Source organism: Epinephelus moara, chromosome 11 (genome assembly GCF_006386435.1).
Source record: "Epinephelus moara isolate mb chromosome 11, YSFRI_EMoa_1.0, whole genome shotgun sequence".
Taxonomy (NCBI): Eukaryota; Metazoa; Chordata; class Actinopteri; order Perciformes; family Serranidae; genus Epinephelus; species Epinephelus moara.
The window spans coordinates 8879937-8900528 of NC_065516.1; the positions used below are offsets into that span (position 1 = coordinate 8879937).

Below are 20592 nucleotides of genomic sequence, written 5' to 3' on the forward strand. Positions count from 1 at the left end.
AGCGGATAAGGAAAAACTCCCCCAAAAAAACCTTTAATGGTGAAAAAAAATGAAAATTAAACCTCAGGAAGAGCAACTGAGAAAGGATCCCTCTTCCAGGAACGTGCAATAGATATCTTACCAAACAGATCAGCATAATAAATGTACGGTAATCCATATGACAAATAATAATTATAAAAATATAAATAAAAATAAATTATAAATAAAAGTATTATAATAATAGTATATATGATATATGCACATATTAATATATTAAAGTATGTGTATGTGACAGTAATAGTCATAATGGTATAATAATAGCTGTAGTAGTAGGCATCTGGCAGGACCATGGCAGCAGTACAACCACGACCCATTTATCCAGGTGCGACCAGGATCCATGGAAAACTGCAGTGTGACGTCACCCATTGGCTTTCAGACTGCCATTTTGAGGCCTGAAGCTCGGCATTTTTGCCGTCGCCATTTTGGTTTTTTGGAACCAGAAGTGACCGTACTTGGACGAGAGGCTGGAGCTGTGGAGGAGCAAGAGGTAGATCTGGCTCACAGACTGCAGCAACACCTCGCAGACAGCCTCTCCCTAAATATTCACAACTTTGTGCCTTAATAGAATATAAATGGGTGAGTTATAAAAAAGATTCACCCCCCTGTACAGTTGTCATGAATTTTGAAATTTGCTACAGATACCAAAACAATTGTTTGTACCAGGCTGTAAACATGTTTATTTCTGCTGTAAAATTGGGTATTTTTACATGGGGGTCTATGGGGATTGACTCTGTTTTGGAGCCGGCCTCAAGTGGTCATTTGATAAACTGCAGTGTGCAGCAGCAGTGTATCATAGCAAGTCCCCCGGCAGACAAGGCCTATATCAAGCCTAACTAGGGGCTGGTCCAAGGCCAGCCTGAGCCAGCCCTAATTGTAAGCTTTATCAAGGAGAAAAATCTTCAGCCTACTCTTAAATGTGGAGACGGTGTCTGCCTCCTTGACTGAAAGTGGAAGAAGGTTCCACAGAAGAGGAGCCTGATAGCTGAAGGCTCTGGCTTTCATTCTACCTTTGGAGACCTTATATCGCAACAATATTGTACTATTGGTGCTCGTACAAAATATTCACACAAATAGATTTTTGATAAATATTCATCAGTAATGTGGATGTAATGACTAAGTTGGTAAAGGCAATTAATAGAACAGCTAGAACAGTCTGGTAAGTTCAGAAAATTACGTCACTTTATTGTAATGCAGCCTTTAAAATCAGGAAAAGACAACATGTATGATATTACAATATCCAAAATCCAAATAATATCTCGTCCCATATCATGATATTGATAAAATATTGATATATTTCCAGCTTGAGTTCAAACAAGCCTTTTAAGGATCTGTGTCTCCTGATCATGGGCTTATATAACCAGTCTCGAGCTCAGCTGCCGCAGAGCCGCCTGATGCATCAACTCCTGTTGGAGCCGCATTGTCTCTCATGTGATTGTCAAGGGCCTCGCTTCATTTGTTCACATAGCAAGACTAATCAAGGACATTAGCCTCGGTGTCATGTAATTTGTCATTGATTGTCTTGTTGGCCCTCACTGCAGCATTGGCTGCACCATTACTCCTCGTGTACAACAGCCCTACCTTGTGTTACTCTCGGATCGAAAGCACCTCTCCGCAACGTGTCAGGATTCATTTCCATGTTTTATTTAAGGCCTCCTCGAGTATCAGGAGCACTTTGAGCAGGATTGAACTTTTTGTTTCTGCTGCAGAGCTTTTTCCCGGCAGACAGAAAGCCGCGGCTCCAGCGGTGTCGGAGAGGTGAGAGACATGGCTGTGTTCAGTCAGACAGCTCAGAGCTCATTAAAGAGAGCGGGGCCCAATATTTGGTGCGCGCGTTCTGTCTGTAGCTGATCTGCTGGTGGCTCAGCTGATTCACATTTCATTATTTGATGGCCCACGTTTTGACAGTCTCCTGCCTGTATCCGTCAAGGCAGAATTAAATGTTAACCAAGGCCCAGACTGGGAGAAACATGAGTGCAAACAAATCCAGCTCAGAGCAGCCAGGTTGGGGAACAGTTGACGGGAGGAAGAAGTCGGTGGTGCAGAGTTTCTCAGACCCTGAGGCTCCATGCACCATGCACCCTTAGGTCTAGGCCCGGGCGACATCAAATATACATGGAAACAGTTTAACCATTTATCATGCATCCTTACAGATAGTACTGTCTCTGTTTAAAGTCTCCACTCTCTCCAACACTCAGCCCCCTCCCCTTTGCATTTTTTTAGCTTCCTCGCAGCTGCTTGTTCCTCAAACAATGCAATATCTGTTGAATAAGAGAATGAGCCTCGATGTGGCTAGTAGCTGGAAGGGGACTTCATTTCTTCCTCAGCTTTCTCTAAACCCCTTAATCTCCGGATAAAAGCATTGGATGGATAGAGGCAAAGTAAAGTACAGTATGCAGGATCTCTATTCAATGGCTAGAGCCTTTTGTTTGGCCTTTGGCATGGCAGGGAAATCCCTTCATCAGCACCGCTATACAGGTGCACTATTGGCTTGTTGACTGATGTGGTGCGCCCAAGCTCTAGGTGATAGACTTAGCCGACACAGTCTATTGTGTAGTCGTCTCACAGCCTGAGCTCAGGCTGAATAGTGAATGCCTAAGTGAAAGGACACTGTATGTTCTTGTGCCCTTAAAAGGGGAGCTGATCCCTCATCACAGATTCCACATCCAGCTGCTGTGTGAGCGCGCATTTCAGCACTGCTGTTGGCGGGCACAACAGGCCGCGTTGTTGCCGAGGCCCTCCGACTGCCAGCTCTGCTCCAAAAGCAGCTACAACCCCAAAATCTCAAGACTGCAACCTCGGTCCTTGAGAGGAATTACTGCATTGTTGATAAACAAAAGACCTGAGCCGAGCTAAGTGTGTTAATGCCTTAACCAAAGGTTATCAGTATGCAGAGCGCACCATTTCTCAAAGGTGCTTTTCTCCAGAACGCCGGACAGCTGAGAATTCTCAATATGTCTTTGCAATGCCCAACACAGACTGAAATGAAAAGCCTTGTGTATTCTTCAGCAACCTTATTCTTTGACGCCTGCTCTTGTGCCGCATGTTAAACAATGTAAATGGCCGAAGCTTTTTTTGGTCTTTTTTTTTTTGCTCCTCTCGAGTGGGTTATTCACAAGTCATCTCCTAGGGAAAAATGCTGGTGATTTCCATATTTTAACTGCAATATGTAGTTTTCTCTCCAAGGCTCACCAAGTGTTCCTTACTCACTGAAAGCATATTGAAATAGACTGTGTGTTTCTGTGTGCATCCATGCATGTGTGTTTCAAATTTCCCTCGGAATGATAGTGCGTCCTTTCTTCAGGAATTTTTTTTTGTTTGATCCGTCTCCTTTTTAATAGGATATAGCCCTTATCTTGCACTTTTCCTCTCTGTTGCCATCATGACGAATTAGAGTGTTGCAAGACGAAATATATGTCCTCCTCTTCTATTCACAAGTCAAACACATATGTGTTTGATTTACCATTGGACGTTTGAGAATTATGATTACAGGAAGTCTAACTACAGACAACTAATGCTGTGTCTCAAATTGGATATTTCTGTTAGTACACTTACATGTAATACACTGCGTACACAATGTACTTTTTGCATAGTGCACAAACTTTGACTGGGTATTGTGTTCTCACATCAAACACAGCCATTGTGCACTTACCAGAAATGATGATTGCAAATTTGACAGCTCTTCTTCCTCTACTTGGCAAATTGCAGCCGAACATGTATTAACACCAAAGGTAACTTACGGCCATAGGTCCTTTTGCTTACTCCACAACACATTTAACGTCTGATATGTGATGTCTGATATGCGATATGTGCCGTTGGTAGCTAGCTAGCAAGCTAGTGTTAGCATTCACCTTATCGTTCTTACAGAAGTTATCCAATAAACAAACTGATGACTTATATCTGACAACAGTATAGTGGTATTGAAACAAATACATGCATAACTTAACTTACATTTATACAGTGCGTCAGTGTTCAGTGTGGTACTGTCTACTTTTGTTTGCTACATCTAAAGTTTGAAATGTGTTTGTGGTCCTGCCTCTTGAACTAAGTAGGATACTTTATGACTGTCATGAGTGCACCATTCGGATACTCATGATGCACTGCATTTTGCCATATTCTTCAGTAAACCATAGACAATATGAAATAATGGACATCCCTACTGTGACGTCACCCATTTGTTTTTGGACTCCTGTTTTGGAGCCTTGAGTTTGACATTTGGCTGTTGTCATCTTGGAGCTAGAAGTGACCATATTTAGACAAGTGTGGGGAGCTAACTCTACCGCTAGCTGCTAGCTGTGTTAGCCTTATGCATTCAAATTTATGCTTAACTCTGATAAAACTTTACACTAATTTTTGCCAGCAAAAAACGAGTTGTAAAACCATTAAAACAAAATGAACTTAGAAAAGAAAAAACATCTCCTTAGAGGGTCTTTTAGCACAACTGAACACTGTAAAAGACTTTTTTAGATGACCAAATCATTACAGTTAACTTTGATGAACTGAAAAAACACTGAAATAGCAACAGCTCATCGCCTTGTTAGTAACTTGTCAACAGATGGCACTCTTCTGTCACACAAAGTAGTCAGGTCCCTGAATTATCCATAACTTAACGCCTTGATAACATTTAAATGGGTGAGTCATATAGAATGTCACCCCCCTTGAATGGGGCAATTAGATTTAGATAGGGTGACCATATTTTGATTTCCAAAAAAGAGGACACTCAGCCCGGCCACGACATAGCCTACTTAAATGATACTCGCAGTTTACTCAAAGATGCCTTATAATTTTAATATATTTAAAGTTTATATGTATGGATAGAAAATTCAGTTATATTACAAAAAATTATCTCTCAAAGACAGAAATTCAGATAGGCCCCAATAGATAGGGGACACAAACACACTAGAGTGTGCGTCCGAGCCCGACGGGTCCCGACGGCAGGCCTACCCGACGGTTCGGGCCGGGTTCGGTCAAAAATGTATAAATTGTATTCGGGCTCGGGTCGGATTTGGTCAGCTTTCAGTGAAAATGTAGTGTAAAAATAAATTAAATCCTATTGTCTGTCCTGTTTATTGCTTGGGGACTGTTATTTACGTGACAACACCTGAACAGAACACACACACACTGGCTGTTTGTTTCTACCTCTTCCCTCGCTGGAAGCCTCAGACCTTCCGCCGCCCGCCTCCGCCTTGATTAAACACTGAAAATAAAATAAAAGAGGGAGACAAGTTTTCTCCTATTTTATCTTATTTTGTTTTATTTATCCCTCTTCTCTCGCTGGAAGCGTCAGACCTCCCGCCTCCCGCTCCCGTCTCAAACACGGAGTGCTGCAGAGCACCAACGGTGCACGCCCGGCCTGTTAAATAGCCTGTAACCATAACAACTGTGTTACACAAACTCAGTGCTTTAGTAATTAAATAATGTCGGGCTCAGTTCGGTTTCAGACATAACAAAACAGAATGACTGTCGGGTTCAGACAGAAATATGCGGCCGTGCCGCACTCTAACACACACACACACACACACACAGAAAACCGGACATTATCATCAATTTATAAACACCCCCCGGACGCCCCGGACAGGACGTGAAAAGTGGACGTTTGGTCAGCCTAGATTTAGAGATCAAAACCATTCATGTACCAGGAAATATGGTTTTGACACTTATGCACTGGCACTTCATTTTTCAGCCCTTAAGTGTGAACACTTTTGCACTTAAAATACCTAGTTTAACTACAGATGTATCTGATTTGAGACACAGCATAAGATACTACATGGCCTTTAGCTGTTCACAGCCACTTTATTCTGCCAACCAGTGTAAGAATGTTCTGTCACATACTGAGGCCAAATACTATTCAGTCCATAAAGTGACAGAATAGTGAAAACATACCACACAGTTTCTTTAGAACTCAAGGTAACATGTTTAAATTGTGTTATTTTGTCCGACCAACAAAGAGAGAAGCATTTCTTACATTTCTAACCTGATAAATGACTTAAATGTTAAATAAATTCTCATAATTCCCAAACATTCAATTGTTTAATAGAAGAAACACACAAAAAAGGTTCAGACTGTGCTCTTTATTAGACAGTAGATGAGGCATTCTTTAAATAAACTGTTGGAGTGATGGGGTTTCAAACGCCTGATTTGGTAACGAAGAACTTATCAGCACCAGAGAGTGATTTGAGCACAAACCAGATGGATAATGTGTCGCTCCAACATGTGAGAACCATTTTTACTTCTCCTCCTGCGGTGTGTTTCTCCGACCGTGGATATGGGTCTGCAGCAGCGGGACGGAAGCCATTTCCGGAAAACACAATATCCACACCAGATAGCCTAGTCGAATAGTTGGCTCAAACCCTAAGGCGCCATATTATCAGTTGTGAGTCCACTGTCTGGACAATAGTAATAATTAAATTTTCCCATTTATCAGAGGATAATATACACTATCTGCAGCGCAGGCCCTAAGTATTTAGACAGTGACACATTTTCTGTTGTTTTGGCTCTGTGCTGCAGCACATTGGATTTTAAATGAAACAATATGTGAGGTTAAAGTGCTGACTCCCAGCTTTAAGGTTGTTTAAGGTTGTTTACAACTATACACAGCAAACTTGCACACTTTCCAAGGTTAGCAGCAAAAAAATCAACCTAAACAACCAACCAAAGAAGACAGGGTGTTAATAAAAAAAAAAAGCAGAGTGAACTGATGACCATTAATGACCAAGTAGTTCTTGGAATAGTCAGTGTATTGTTTGAGATCAGACTGAAGTCAACAAGTCTGCAGAAGGTGACAGAGCTTTACCAGTGAAAATGCAAGTGTCTTCTGATGTTTGTGGGTCATGGACTCCTGCAGACGTTTACAATCAGATATTAAATATGATGACTTTATTTAAACGTTTGCTAATTAGTCCAATATTCTTTGGCCCTTTAAATTTGAATATTGTGTTTAAAAGCTGCAATTCTTCCACCGTTGAATTAAAGCTAAAGTCAGTGTTGTTACCTTCCCTCTTATTTCAAACTCAACATGCTGAAGTACAGAGCTTTAATAATAATAATAAAAAAAAATGTGTTACCGTTCAGTCACTTACAAAATGCACTGTGACTAATAAACCACTGGCAGAAAGGCCAGTATGAAAAACATTGTGGCTCCTCTCCATTTTCTCTCCATTTTCCATCACAGACTGACTTTAAAACTTCTATGGGAAAAAAGTATTTTAATTTGTTTAGGTTTGCATGGTCATGGTCAGCGACTGGAAAAAACTGCACAGTCAAATTTGTGTCTCAGCGAGTTGACACAAACCACCGGGCAGCTGTCATGCGTGCTGTTTTAAATTGAAGTGTGCAGTGGGTAGACCCAGTAATGTAAACACTTAATGGAAAATTACCTAAGCTCTGAATAACAAAATTACAAACAGTGCTGCCTGGTGGATCACTGGGTTGAATCCTGCTGTCAGGGCTGAAAACCAAAGCCAGTCGGCACTTTCCAGTTAAATCCAGGTATTTCTAAATTGGGTGAATTTGTCACTTAAACTGAAGGATTATATGCTCCTTTATGGGCTGTGAAATTCTGTGTTGAGCTGAAATGATTAGTTGATTTATTGATTAGCTGATTGACGGAAAAAAAGCAAATAGTGAACAAATGGCTCCCTTAAAGAGAAGTTTTGCTGCTTTTCTCTGTTTAAGCTCGTTGTAAATTGACTGTTGGTTAAACAAATCAAGTTTAAATATGTCATCTGGGACTCATAGAACTTGTAATGGGCAAATGTCACTATTTTTTATACTACACAGATTGAATGATCAATGGATAGATAAAAGAAATAATCAGTTGATAATCAGAATAATTGTTAGATGCACCCAGAGCTAATTAGTTGACTTATTAATTTGCAGAATCACCAACAATTTTGTTATACAATCATTGTCTCAGTCAAGTTAAAATGAAAAGAATCTTTTGGTTGCAGTTTCTATTGAGTGAGGTTTGCTGGTTTTCTTAGTCATCTGTGATTGTAAGTTGAACATCTCTAGGTTTTGGACTCCTGGTTGGACAAAACTAGTAGTTTGAATAGGTCTGTTTTGGCTTTAGAGAGTCGAAATGGGCATTTTTCAGTATTTCCTGACATTTTTTAAGGTAAAACAATTCGGCCCCACAAAGGTTAAAGACCTTCACTCGCCAGTGTTGAATTGAGAGAAATGACTTTAAAGTTATTTTGGTGTGCAGCTAAATAAATTGTAGGTATAATGTTTGAATTGTGACAGTTATTAGTTTTTGTTATGAAGTTATTTATCTAAAGACATTGAGCTCAAACTTGACCTCTGGCCCTTATTCGTAATTGAAAGTACTCAGTATTTGCATCGTCTGCTCTGCAGAATAATACAGGGTCATACCAAGGCTAAAGGCATTAACTTCTGTGTGATCTCTAACTTTGTTTTTGATTACAGTAAGCAGTTTGCTGTATGATGATAAATACGACCTAGATAGAATCTAGTGATCTATCATCTGACTTTTAATGTAATATGAATATCAGTAAATGCATTGGCATTTTTTTTTAGACCACTTTACTTTGATTGTCTTTTGATGGTACATTACCAACTCACATCATTAGGACCAAATTGGGTAAACTAATATTTGTATTGAATTAAAACAAAACCTTACCATATTATAGTTGCAACACCAAAAACGAACCAACTTCACATGTGGGTCAACAAAGCTTTCAAAGGGCAATGAAACAAGGGAAGTTACTGGATTTTGCTTTGGTTTTCTAGAACTTTGCGTAAAGAGATACTGTGCCCATGTTTAACGAGTTTTGTATCATGTGGGTAGTATGTGTAAATGAACTGTGGTAAACTTCCCTTCATCTAACTCCTCTCCAGATTACACCAAATGGGAGTTCCGCTGGCTCTCTTGGGCTGTCTTTCGAACAACAGGCTGTACCTAGCATTTTCGTATTGCCTGCTACCCATGCCGCCACCATGGACAGATAGAGTACAGAAGCAGATCAAGAGAAAGACCCGCCCCTCTCTCTCTCAAAATCTACTACTAAACTTTACGAACTAATACTAGGCAGTGCTGATTGAATATACATCAAGATTATGTTACTGGACTGTGAAAACTGCGCTCAAACGGTAAAACTGGGTAATCCTGATCGAATAGGAACCAAGATTCTGTCACTGAGTTGCCTATTTCTCACCTCAGATGTTTTCAGAAACATGATTTAGCTTACAGTTTAACTGTAATACGAGATTGTTTGCTGCCACCTGACCGATATTGTATCAAAACAGCCAAGCTCGCATTTCATCATCCACCAGGGGGAGCGTTTATTGGTCCAGTGTGGCACAGTGAATTCTGGTAGTTGTAGGTTTTCTACCTCTTGAGCAAAAGCAAATGCCTCAGTCCTTTTACTGTGTTTTCCTTTTGCACCAGTTTCAAAAGAATTTGTGTCTTTCTACTGCAGACAGCCTAGTTTTATGACCTTCTCTCCAACAGTGAAATACTTTTGTAGGCAAACATAACCCACAATTTTCCACAAAACCGATGTAGGAGACATGGGATATTTGTCCACTTGATAGAGCAGGTCTTTATTGTTCCAAAACGAGCAATGGCAGACGTTTGGGGTTTTTTAGCTAATGAGAAATGGACATTCTAGAGATGTATGGTTTTCACAAGACAGTGTAAAAGTGGCGTGACATGCAGTACCACTAATGACCACTAGGTGCTGGCCTAAAAGAAAGTGTTTCGGGGATTCAGTCAAAAATAGTAAATGTCTTCATTGAAATACAAAGTTTATTTTTGCAGCAACACATTACAGGCTCATTTAAGTTTGGGTGCACTTTCGAGTGTATTTCATTAATTGAAAGGCATCTGAGTCATTACAGTCGACACTTTTTCTTTTTTTTTTTCACTCTCACAGCATCCACCCAGAGTCCCTCTCTATTTGTCCAAATTTGGGTTGTGTGGCTTCAGCCAAGTTGGCAGGGAGCAGAAAACCCAAGTGGAGGCTTCAGAACTTCATTTTAGAAACTAATGGCTGCTGTAGCCAACACTACATTCATGTTTTTCTACAGTTTACTGGTTGTCAACAAGTAGTAGCATTTGTCGACTATAAAAGAGGTCTGGCAGTCGTCAGCAGCAAGAGACAATTAAATAAACTTTTATAGATCATCTGTGATCCATCGGCTGGAAAATAAGAGTTTCTATTGTCTCCTTCCTATATGTTAACATCCTATCAGCTTGTGTTATTTTCTCTGCTGTCACACTACACCATCTTATTACAGATCTAATTTAGAAATGTTCATTGTAATTATGCTATCAGATCTCATAGTCATTGTGCTGAAACCAAACAAGGCCTGTCTAATTTCTTGTTACTTCATCATTATTAATGAAATAACAACACAAGGGCAATTTAATCACAATACTGCCTGCAACATTTTCGCTCATTTGACCAAAGTGACAACATGACACTCGCTATGAAAACTATAGTCCGTGCAATTTGAGCCCTAAATTGCTGTCCTCGCCCAGTTGGAAACTGACCTTGTCTCTTCGCACCCCTGCCTCTTTGTCTCTCTTTCTCTTTCTCTCTCTCTTTATCTGTTCTCCTTGGTCGACTTCTCTCCGTTTCCCGCTCTGCCTCTCCCTGTACCAGATAACTTCCCACAGATGGCTCATCAGAAGCGCTTCATCGAGCGGAAATACAGACAGGAGCTGAAGGAGATGAGACGAGAGCGCGAGCGGCAGGAGAAGGAGACCGACGAGCCAGAGGAATGCAGGAAGTGACAGCACCTTCTTCGGAGGCCAATCAGGACCCGAATTCACATTAAGGAGCTCTGACTGCAGATGTGGCAGCTCTCCAGGCAAGAGTGATGCCACTAGTTGATGGTGGAGCTGTGATAGCTTAGCAGTGATAATTGACTGTTTCCCAAGTTCTACAGGAACATAGGTGGGACACAAGGGAGGATTGGTTGGCTTGGTATAAAAGACTCTTCACCTGCAAAGTAACCATTTTTATATCAGTTACTCAGTGTGTTACCTTCAGTGAGTAAAGGAGGCTGTTTTTCTTGCATGCCTCTGATGAATAGGGATTCCAAACAAAGGCAAATATTCTCCATGAATCTAAGTCATTTAGTGACAGCAGAACTAAGTCAAAACATCAGATTACAAACTCTCACACCACTTGTGCAGTATAATCAAAGTCTCATTTATCCAGCTGATGCTCAGAACTTCCTAAACACATGACTTTTCTGGTAAACATACACCTTTGAGTATCGCACCCTGAGTAAGCCTGACCATGTGTTAGTGAATGAGTGGAGTTCGAACGCACGAGTGTGCCAAGGCACGCTACTCTGCCGTGCATGAGACTGTTTGTACTGACATGTTTTAAATCAGTGATCAAGCCACAGGGTCCAGATTTCTCACTAGTCTTTAGTTCAAGGTCCACATAGTTAATACATTCAGTGTCATACTTATGTTTGACCATGTCGTCAAGCTAGTTTACTGTCTCTTTCAAGGAGCTGTCCATTCATCACTCACTCTACAACAGGAAACGGCACTTCAAAATAAAAGCTCTGTGCTGGAAATTCAGTGTACCTCAAAATATAAAGTGTGTTTTTTGACGAACTTGGGACCCCCCAGTTGGGAACCACTGTTTTAAATCACGTTTTAGCCAAAATACATGAGTACATGAGTGTAAATGGATGTCTTCATATAGATCCCAGCTTTCTTCAATTCATGAAAAATGTTTCCCTTTTTTGATTCTTTGTTTGAGAGTAACAACATTTTCTTAGCATATCCAAAGGTAACATGTTGAGTAATTGATATACAAATGGTCATTTTGTGGCGAAGCATCCAGAGACTTACGTGAAAGTAATTTTTAGTCCACAATTTCCAAAGATAAAGCAGGACAGAAGGCAAAGAGAATTAGAAATAAAGCAAGACACTGTTATGTTTTATGCTGTTTGGTACTGCAGCACTGTCAAAGGCGGCCTTATGTTGTCTTATATTTATGTTTGTTGCTAAATCTTTAAATATTGACTCCATGAACTAACTTTTTAACCCAATACCACAACAGGAGCTCGTAATGTTACTGACACATGCCAAAAAAAAGGAAAGAGAACAAGTTTTTAAATGAAGTATGAGATGCTAAATGAACCATCAAATCTGTTATTGTAAATAAAGTTTCAGATCAACAGTCGAAAATCTGATTTTGTATTTATTGTAATCCTCTCCTGCTCAGCACACCGCTAAGAGGCCTAAACCACAAAAAGGGTTGAGTCAATTATATTCAATCACCACAACGTCACCATCTGTCTCACATCTGCCACTCATCCTCTAATAATCAAAATGTGATTTTTTTCCCCCCCTCTTTTTTTTTTAACCTCTCTCCAAATCCGATTGGCTGTCTGAGAGATCTTAATTATAGATTGTCTAATTAACAATTTCCTCAGCTCAGTTGCCTCTGGATCCAGCTATTTAACAACGGCCGTCACATGAATTACTGTCTGACATGTAGAGTTGAGCCTTTTATACTAAGATTTATTGTAGATAATATATACATACCTGTGAGGGTGGTAAATTTCCTGCCTGCTAGCCTGTGGCTGCTGTCACATTTCAGATAAAACTTAAATTATCCTCTGTAACCAGAAGAAAAAAAGGGAGAGTAAGTCCACTGGAGCTGCTACACAAGTACATAAACCTGTCACATGATTAACCCTCAGTTTAATGCGTTATGTTATTTTGCAAGAACACCTCACAAAGAAACTAGAGAGGCTGATTTTAAAGATATTTAATCGTGTCATATAAATATTCAGTACAAAATATCACGTTTTACAAAGCAGATTGATGAATGGCCAATGATGTAGGGCCCCTTACACTACCACGACCTCTCAAATTGTTTCTACATTGACAAAACTCCACTGCTCAATCACAGTCACCAACATAATATACCGTAGTAGAGGTGAGCCCCGGGGCCGACCGTGTCTACACATCAACAACCACAGATCTATTGTGTCTGGAGAAAAGAGAGCGTCACCATCTAGTTGCCTCAACTTAAAAAAAAACAAAAAAAAAACAGAAGTGGCGGTGCGGTACGTTACGATGTGCAAACACTTTCTGTTATCTTAGCGGAGCATGGCGCCAATGCTTGGAGGCAATTATACTCTCCATAGGAAAACACAAGCACGTCTTCGTAATGGCGATATGCTGACACCCTGAATGAAGACGGAAAATAGTGAAGACTGAAGGAAGAAATGCTTTTTGAGTGCTGCTGTCATGTTGATTTCCATTTGAGACCTCACACTGTACCTTGAGGCAGAAAAGCAGTTTTTTCTTCGAGTGAAGGGTTTCTAAACCCATTAAATGCTTATCATGGCAACATTGCCGCAGTCTGAAATGGCCACTTGCACAATGGGAGCTCCAGCAACAAGCTAATAAACAAAACAAGGGGGCGAAAAGGAGAACATGTGTATACAACAGCTGAGCGTAAAGAAATTTTCCAACCACTGTGTTATCAATTGGATTATTTAATGCACTGCACAGTCGTCGCTGTCAAGCCTGATTCAGGGTACAGAGAGAAAACGTGTGCCACTGTTGCAATTATACCATTGTGTTTTGTTATTACTGTTTCAAATGTCTGATAAATGTCAGCCTCTTCTCAGGTTGGCCTTTTGTGAGTGAGGGCAGAGCTTGTTTTAGCTTTCTTCTTTATCATCCTGCCCTCCAAGTTCAGCAAGCCCCGTTTATTCCAGAACTGTTTATTCAGAGTTAGGAGGTCTTCAAGTAATTTGATAATATTGCTTTTTTATTTTGTTTTGAAAAATCACATTAAAATTGTTTGTGTTCTTGCTGCAGGATAATGTTTTGACCTTTTGAGCCAAGGACACACTTCTGGGTTTAAGAACCTTATTCCACACCACTCAAAGGTCAGGTGCCCCTTGATAAGCCCCTTTATGGAAAAGGCTGTTCGTCCCTCAGGAAATCAGGCCGGCGAACACTTCGGACTGGCTTCATGTTCAAAACTACATACAGTACATGTAATGAAGGGTAGGGGACAGTGTGAAATTGGAGGGACTTTAAAGGAAAATACTGGTGTTTTTATGCTTTTTGGCACATTTCCATTACTAAACCGCTATGTTACATTATTATACATTCGACTGTGCAGAGCAGAGCCCCTCTCAGGACACTAAGTCTTCATCAAACACATGTAGATTACATCTGAGAAGGAAGGACCACTCTTATTTTAGATGCTTCTGGATGCTTTTTTATGATTGTGACAAGAATCTGACCCCCAAATCAAGAAGACTTTAGGTCATTTCTCATTGCGTTATTTGTTCTCACATTTTAAGGCTTTTGATTTACATCATAGACGTTGATGCTTTGTCACATAAAGTATAAAAGCTTTACAGATGGAGAGAGTCCAAGTTTATAAATGTGTGTATAATTCTTCTATAAATTCCAATTGAAGTATCATCGATGCATTGATTCAAATGCTCATTTTCCTGTTTTTTTTTTTCATCACCTGAACCGATAAAATGAGCCATTTCAGGGAAGAAAATAAAATTGCATGATCAGTTTTAATGGTAACTGTCCACGAGATGTTTCACCTAGTCTAATTTGATGTCGCAGTTTCAAGCTCAGTGGCATCATTTCAGCACCGGGAGTTAATGTGACTTTGACTTACACCATGCTGTACAGAGTGAATCATTTACACATTTCTGTGGTCGAGCAAAAAAGTCCAACAAGACCAGTATTTTCCTCCAACTCAGCCTGGCGCACATTAGAATTTTTATCAGTGTATCTTAGCAAATAACACTATTCTGTGCACTTCATTTTTCAGCCAAAGAGCTGGCAGCACAGAGAAAAATGTTTCTGAAGACATTCAGCTCAATAAGGAAATATTTGGTATTTGGTTCACCTCACAGCGAATGCTCGAAGCTGTGTGGAGATGAAAATCAGATACTGCAGAGATGACTAACTGGTGTGTTTGTGGATGTTTTTCATGGCCGTAAAATCCACATTCTTTACCACAGCTTCATGTAAGTGTTAAATATCATTAGCCACTTGTCGACAGCAACGGGCCACGGCTGACGCAAATTTATCGATGCGTACCTTCCCCACCCAATGTGTACTGAGATTTCTCATTTTCTCATCAGAGACGACAATACCATAATTTTCTGGTGAGTCTGTCTCGAGCACAACTGTGGATAAGTGGCTAATGTGAGGCAGACATCGCTGGAAGAGGGGATCATTTGGACGATAGAAATCCCTAGAAAAACAAAACAACTGTACAGCGTATTGTATCATATTACCGTACGTACACAAGCTAAGATAGAACTCACAATATGCAGCATGTTTTTGTCCCAGAAACACTGAAAAATACATAGGCATATCTGTTGGTTTACAAAACTGCTTGTTGAACGTGTCCATCACACGCAGCTTTGGAAAAACAAAAAAGAAAAGTATCGGTATAGATATATTTGGGCCTCATGTACACCCCATATACACACAAAAAAAGTCTTGACACAAAGTCTCTTTTCACTGCACCCTGGCAAAAACGCAACTAACACTGACTGGACACACAAAGCCTACGTCTGGTCGCCGGAGGGACAACTGAATGGTGAGCGGTGGCGGTGGAAGAGCACTGTGCTCGTTTTTCGGTCCTTTTGCCATTTTTCTCGCCACACATGCACCAGGATTGCCCACAAGTTTTGAACGTGTTTTGTTTCACTTTTCTCTCCTTGTCTGTGTGCCAGGCTCTCGTTAGGAATCCCTGTCGCTGTCGTCGCCCCCGTACATGTCCGCTAGTTTCTTAAATCGAGGTCCCCACTCGCTCAGGTAGTTGTAGTCCTGGTCACCCTCGGTGGTCACCGACTCGAGTGAGCTGAGGGACTCTGCTACGGAGCCATTTCCCTCGTAGGCGTAGGTGGCCAGGGAGTCGTAAGGCGGCGCCGTTGGGTCACTGTCGTTGTCCTGGAGCCTCTGGTTGATGAAGTCCCTCACGTCCCCGTTATTGTCCCGGGTCGGGGGCAGAACCGGCCGTCGAACTGGAGGATAGAAGGTCTCGGGGACAATGTCCCTCCGCTGCTTGCTCTCCTCGATGGCCTCTGGGTTGCGCAGCGTGCCAATATCAAAGGCCTGAGTGTCCTCCTCTCCACCCCCTTCGTCATTGTAGCTGACAACGTTGTCTCTGACATCCTCTTTGGAGATGATCAGAGGCTCCTTCTTCCTCTGTCTCCTCAGGGCTGCAAACAGCACCACGATCACTACAGGGAGAACAAAACAAAGAGAACAAGTAACAGACTTTGGTGACTTTTGCTGTTGTTTCTCTGCTCCCTCTCCTTGTTCTGAAGGCCAGTGACTGTCCAGGGGGAATTGTTGATGTTGCATGAGTGTTCACTGATGTTCAGGGACTTTGTGACTTTGTAGAAACAGGCTCAGCTACCACAAGGATGCATTATGTATTTTTCCCTCCTCAGGGCCACTGCTGCTTAAGATCACAAAAGAATGCAGTTTAAGAACAAGTACACAGAGTGCTAGAAACACAACTTTCTGTATCATTATGTAGCATTGGGACATTTGAGCTGCGGCGTGATCACAATACACTTCAGGGTTTACAAGTGTAACAATCAGTAAGTGTATTTGATTTTTTAACGTTTATCGTTTTAAATTTATAACCATAAAAGAATATAGAATATCATAAAATTTTAATTTAAAGAAGTAATAGTTAAGTAAGTCAAAAACTTTCATACATATGTTATAGTACAGTATGTCATGAAAAATGTCACACAAAAAGTCACAGTGTAGTATGTCATAAAAAAAAATCATAATAAAGATCAGCATAGTTTGTCATATGTCATGGAAACTGTAATGAAAAGAGAAAGTATAGTATGTCATGAAGATGTCATAGTATAATATGTCGTGTAAATTTCATTAAAAAAAAGGCCATAGTATAGTATATCATAACATTTTCATAAAAATGTGATAGTTTGTCTTGAAAAATGTCATAAAAAGGTCATAGTATAACATGCCCTAGAATTTTTATATAAAAGTCATGGTATATAAATTGTCATAAAAAGTCACAGAATAATTTGTCATTGAAAAAACTGCCCTAGAATGTGTCATTAAGTTTTCACAAAAATGTCAGTATGCTATGCGATGGAAAAATGTCATAAAAAGTCAAACTATAATACGTCTTAAAAAATGTATAATAAAGGTTTTAGTATAATATGCCCTAGAATTTTCATACGAAAAGTCATAGTAGTTTTCAAAAAAATCTGTTTAAAGAAGTCATCATATTGTATGTTATAAAGTATTCAGATATTCATAAAAATATTATAGTACTTAATGAAAAATGTAAAAAAAAAAAAAAAAAAATCATAAAAAGTCATTGTATGGTGTCATGAAAATGTCATTAAAAAAAAGGTCATAGTACAGTTTGTCATAGTTTATTATGTCATGAAAATGGTCATAAAAAGTCAAAGTACAGTATGCCATAAAATTTTCATAGAAATGTTACAGTTTACCACTAAGTTTTCATTAAAATGTCATGGTTTAGTACGTCACAAAAAAAACCCATAAAAAATTCATAATATGTCATGAAAAACGTTTTGCAAAAAGTCACAGTATAGTATGTCATAAAGTTTTCATAAAAATGTCACAGTATAGTATGTCGTGAAAAATGTCAGAAAAAATCATAGTAACTGTCATTGAAAATTCATTAAAAAGGGGCATAGTATAGTATGTCAAAAAAAATTGATGGTAAAAAAGTAATAGTGTAATATGCCACCTAAAATGTCACTAAAAGTCATAAAAATGTACAACAATAATAACAACAGTGATTTGTCATCTTTTTTCTTTTTTTTTTTTTTGTAGCATTATTCCCAGCCCACATCTCTATGAATAGCCATGGAAGAAATTATCCTATTACTGCACTACATTTTGTTATGGCATTATATGTAGCTACCCTTTGTTGCATCTTTTTCTGTCCCTGTTTTTGCATATTGTCGTTCACATCTGCCCTGGGAACCAGATAAACTCTGTTTTATCCCTGTGTATTGTACTGCACCTGATATATAGATGGATAACAATTAAATCTCTCTCATCTTATGAAAATGTCATAGAAAGTCAAAGTATAATATGTCATGAAATGTCAGTCTAGTATATCATTAAAAACGTCATATGCCACAGAAATGCTCTAAAACTGTCACAGAACAAAAATGTCATTAAAAAAGTCATAGTTTGGTTTGTCATATAAAAATGTCATAGTATAGTATTCAATACATTCATTAAAAAAGTCATGGTATGCCAGTATAGTGCCAGAACAATGTTATTTAAAAGAAAGTTGTGTCAAAATGCCATAGAAAAGTCAGTCTTGGAAGTATGTATGGGGGTGTACATTAAAAATGTTAAGTAGGTGATTACAGTCCTTCATTTGTCTGATGCTTTTGAAGCTGACGTGGCCTCCTTGGATGAAGTCAAACATGAATCAGTGTCTCTCTGTTTATCTAGCTGAAAGCCTTCTTCAATAGATGGCTTCTAACGATGGCAGGTCATTAAAAAATATGGTGATTGAAGCTAATTTGAATGTGCCTTGGAAACTCTATGGGTGTAAAGCTAGTTTTGTAAAACATCTTGACTTGGGTCATGGTGCACTTCTTTTTGAGTCTTTAGAAATTGAATTTAAGCCTCTCACACAGCAGACATAAATTCCCCTGAAGTGCTATTGCTGTTTTATCCTGGAGAGGACAGATTCTCAATATTCTGATATGACTGAGGTTGAAAAGTTTTTTGTATTTGCAGGAAGTCAGCCATGCGTGATGCAAGAACCAGAGACCGCTGGAACATTTGTACCTTGTTAGGACTTAAGAGACAGATAGTAATAGTGTTTCCTAAGCTAATGCATCTGCAGTAGGCACACGTTTTATGCAAAAATGTACTAACCTAAAGCACAGAGTTGCTCTGCAATAAAGCACAATGCTCCATCCCCCCACTGAGATGCTGTAGATCTTTGCTGCTTTGCTGTTCAAATCAAATTACCATGTCAGCTGTGGTCACTGGCAGAATTACCCGCCCACAGGAAGTGATGAATCAAATTAAGGAGTGAAATTCAAAACTGTCTCTTTATCACCTGCGAGAGGTGCTTTGCTACAGTAGGAAGCTCTCGAGTGTGGCTTTAAGAAGCGCTCAAATCTAATTTTCAGTGAAGCCACCCGGGTTAAATAAAGCTCAAATTAAAAAACAAATGTTTGCAAGATGGAGATGCAGGTGGTTGCTTGTGTTTACTCACTGAGCAGAATGATGACACAAAGTAAAATGGCCACCAGGGCTCCCGTGCTGAGTCCCGCCCTCGCTGTGAGCGCCTCGGCGTTGCACAGCTTCATGTTTCCCTCGCGGTCGCAGGTGCACACTCTGATGGTCAGGGTGTTGGTGCTGCTTTGCATCGGGAACTCTCCATCAGAAATGACCACAGGCACGTGGTAGATGCTCTTGTGCAGACTGTTGTAGCTGTTCCTCCGTGTCAGGATCCAGGCCGTGTTGTCTGAAAACAACAGGATGTCCGGTTACCACACAGCAATCAATAACCTGAATGAATATTTCAATAAACTCCACGAGAAATTTCATTTGGTCTGTGAATGCGCTTTTAGTGCTGCGAGATGAAAAACTATAAATCACATCATGTGCAGCGCAGCACGAGATGTGGTTAAGTTTAACAACAGGTATAAGTGCCTTATGGGAGCATTATACAGAAGAGTGAAGTTAATGTGATGGCCACAAGCATCGGCTGAGAGTGTATTACCTTTGTTATCGCGGACAGAGAAGTTGGCATTCCCGGCAGCCTCTTGTGCAAGACTGAAGAAGAACCGGTGTCCTCCGAGTGGCTCGTCAGGATCTGTGGCGTTTATGGTTTGTATCCTCTGAAATAAGAAACAGACAAGAGAGCAACATGTAAATCTAAGAATACGCTGTACTGAAGGCCAGCTGCACTTGCATCGCCCACCATGGCTTAGAATAAAAGAAATAGCTAACATAGTATAAACATTTTCACACGTTTCTGATTTCTGTTGTCTCACAGTATACATTATGATGCCATATCTGGCCAACACTAGCTGTAAACCATCTAATTAACAAAGATACCAACAGAACAAGCTTGTTAATGGCGTGTATTTGCATGTTAACATCAGCTGTTCACTCTGGTTAAAGGGGCAGATTGGTCCCTGGGGATTTCATAAAGACAAACAGTTAATGGCTCGCTAACAAGTAATGAACCTCAACATTCAAAATGCTTATACATGTACACACAATACTTTACAGTGTTATCATGGTTGCCTGGATACGTCAGCAGAGCAGGGATGGAAACTAACTAAGTACAGTCAGGTCCATAATTATTTGGACAATGATACAGTTGTCATCATTTTGGCTCTGTACACCACCACAATGGGTTTTAAATGAAACAATGAATACCTGCTTAAAGTGCAGACTCTCAGCTTTCATTTAAGGCTTTTTTCAAAAATGTAGTATGAACCATGTAGGAATTACAACCATTTCTTCACACAGTCCCCCGACTTTAAGGGCTCATAAGT

The 20592-nt window shown here is 39.9% G+C and overlaps 2 protein-coding genes across 2 annotated transcripts in view; one reads left to right on the forward strand and one right to left on the reverse strand.

Annotated features, from left to right (window-relative positions):
* drosha (drosha ribonuclease III) overlaps window positions 1-11098 on the forward strand; it is a 170135-nt gene extending 159037 nt beyond the window's left edge. Inside the window, exon 32 of the mRNA XM_050056313.1 lies at window positions 10665-11098. Within this exon, the coding sequence (XP_049912270.1) occupies window positions 10665-10795 (131 nt within the window). The 3' untranslated portion in view covers window positions 10796-11098. The remainder of the gene's footprint in view (window positions 1-10664) is intronic.
* A 1690-nt stretch (window positions 11099-12788) lies between these two features.
* The window catches only part of LOC126397484 (cadherin-6-like), a 91342-nt gene continuing 83538 nt past the window's right edge, over window positions 12789-20592 (reverse strand). The window contains exons 10-12 of the mRNA XM_050056322.1: window positions 19809-19926; window positions 19299-19550; window positions 12789-16275 (exon numbers count right to left, since the gene is read on the reverse strand). Of these exons, the coding sequence (XP_049912279.1) occupies window positions 15773-16275; window positions 19299-19550; window positions 19809-19926 (873 nt within the window). The 3' untranslated portion in view covers window positions 12789-15772. The remainder of the gene's footprint in view (window positions 16276-19298; window positions 19551-19808; window positions 19927-20592) is intronic.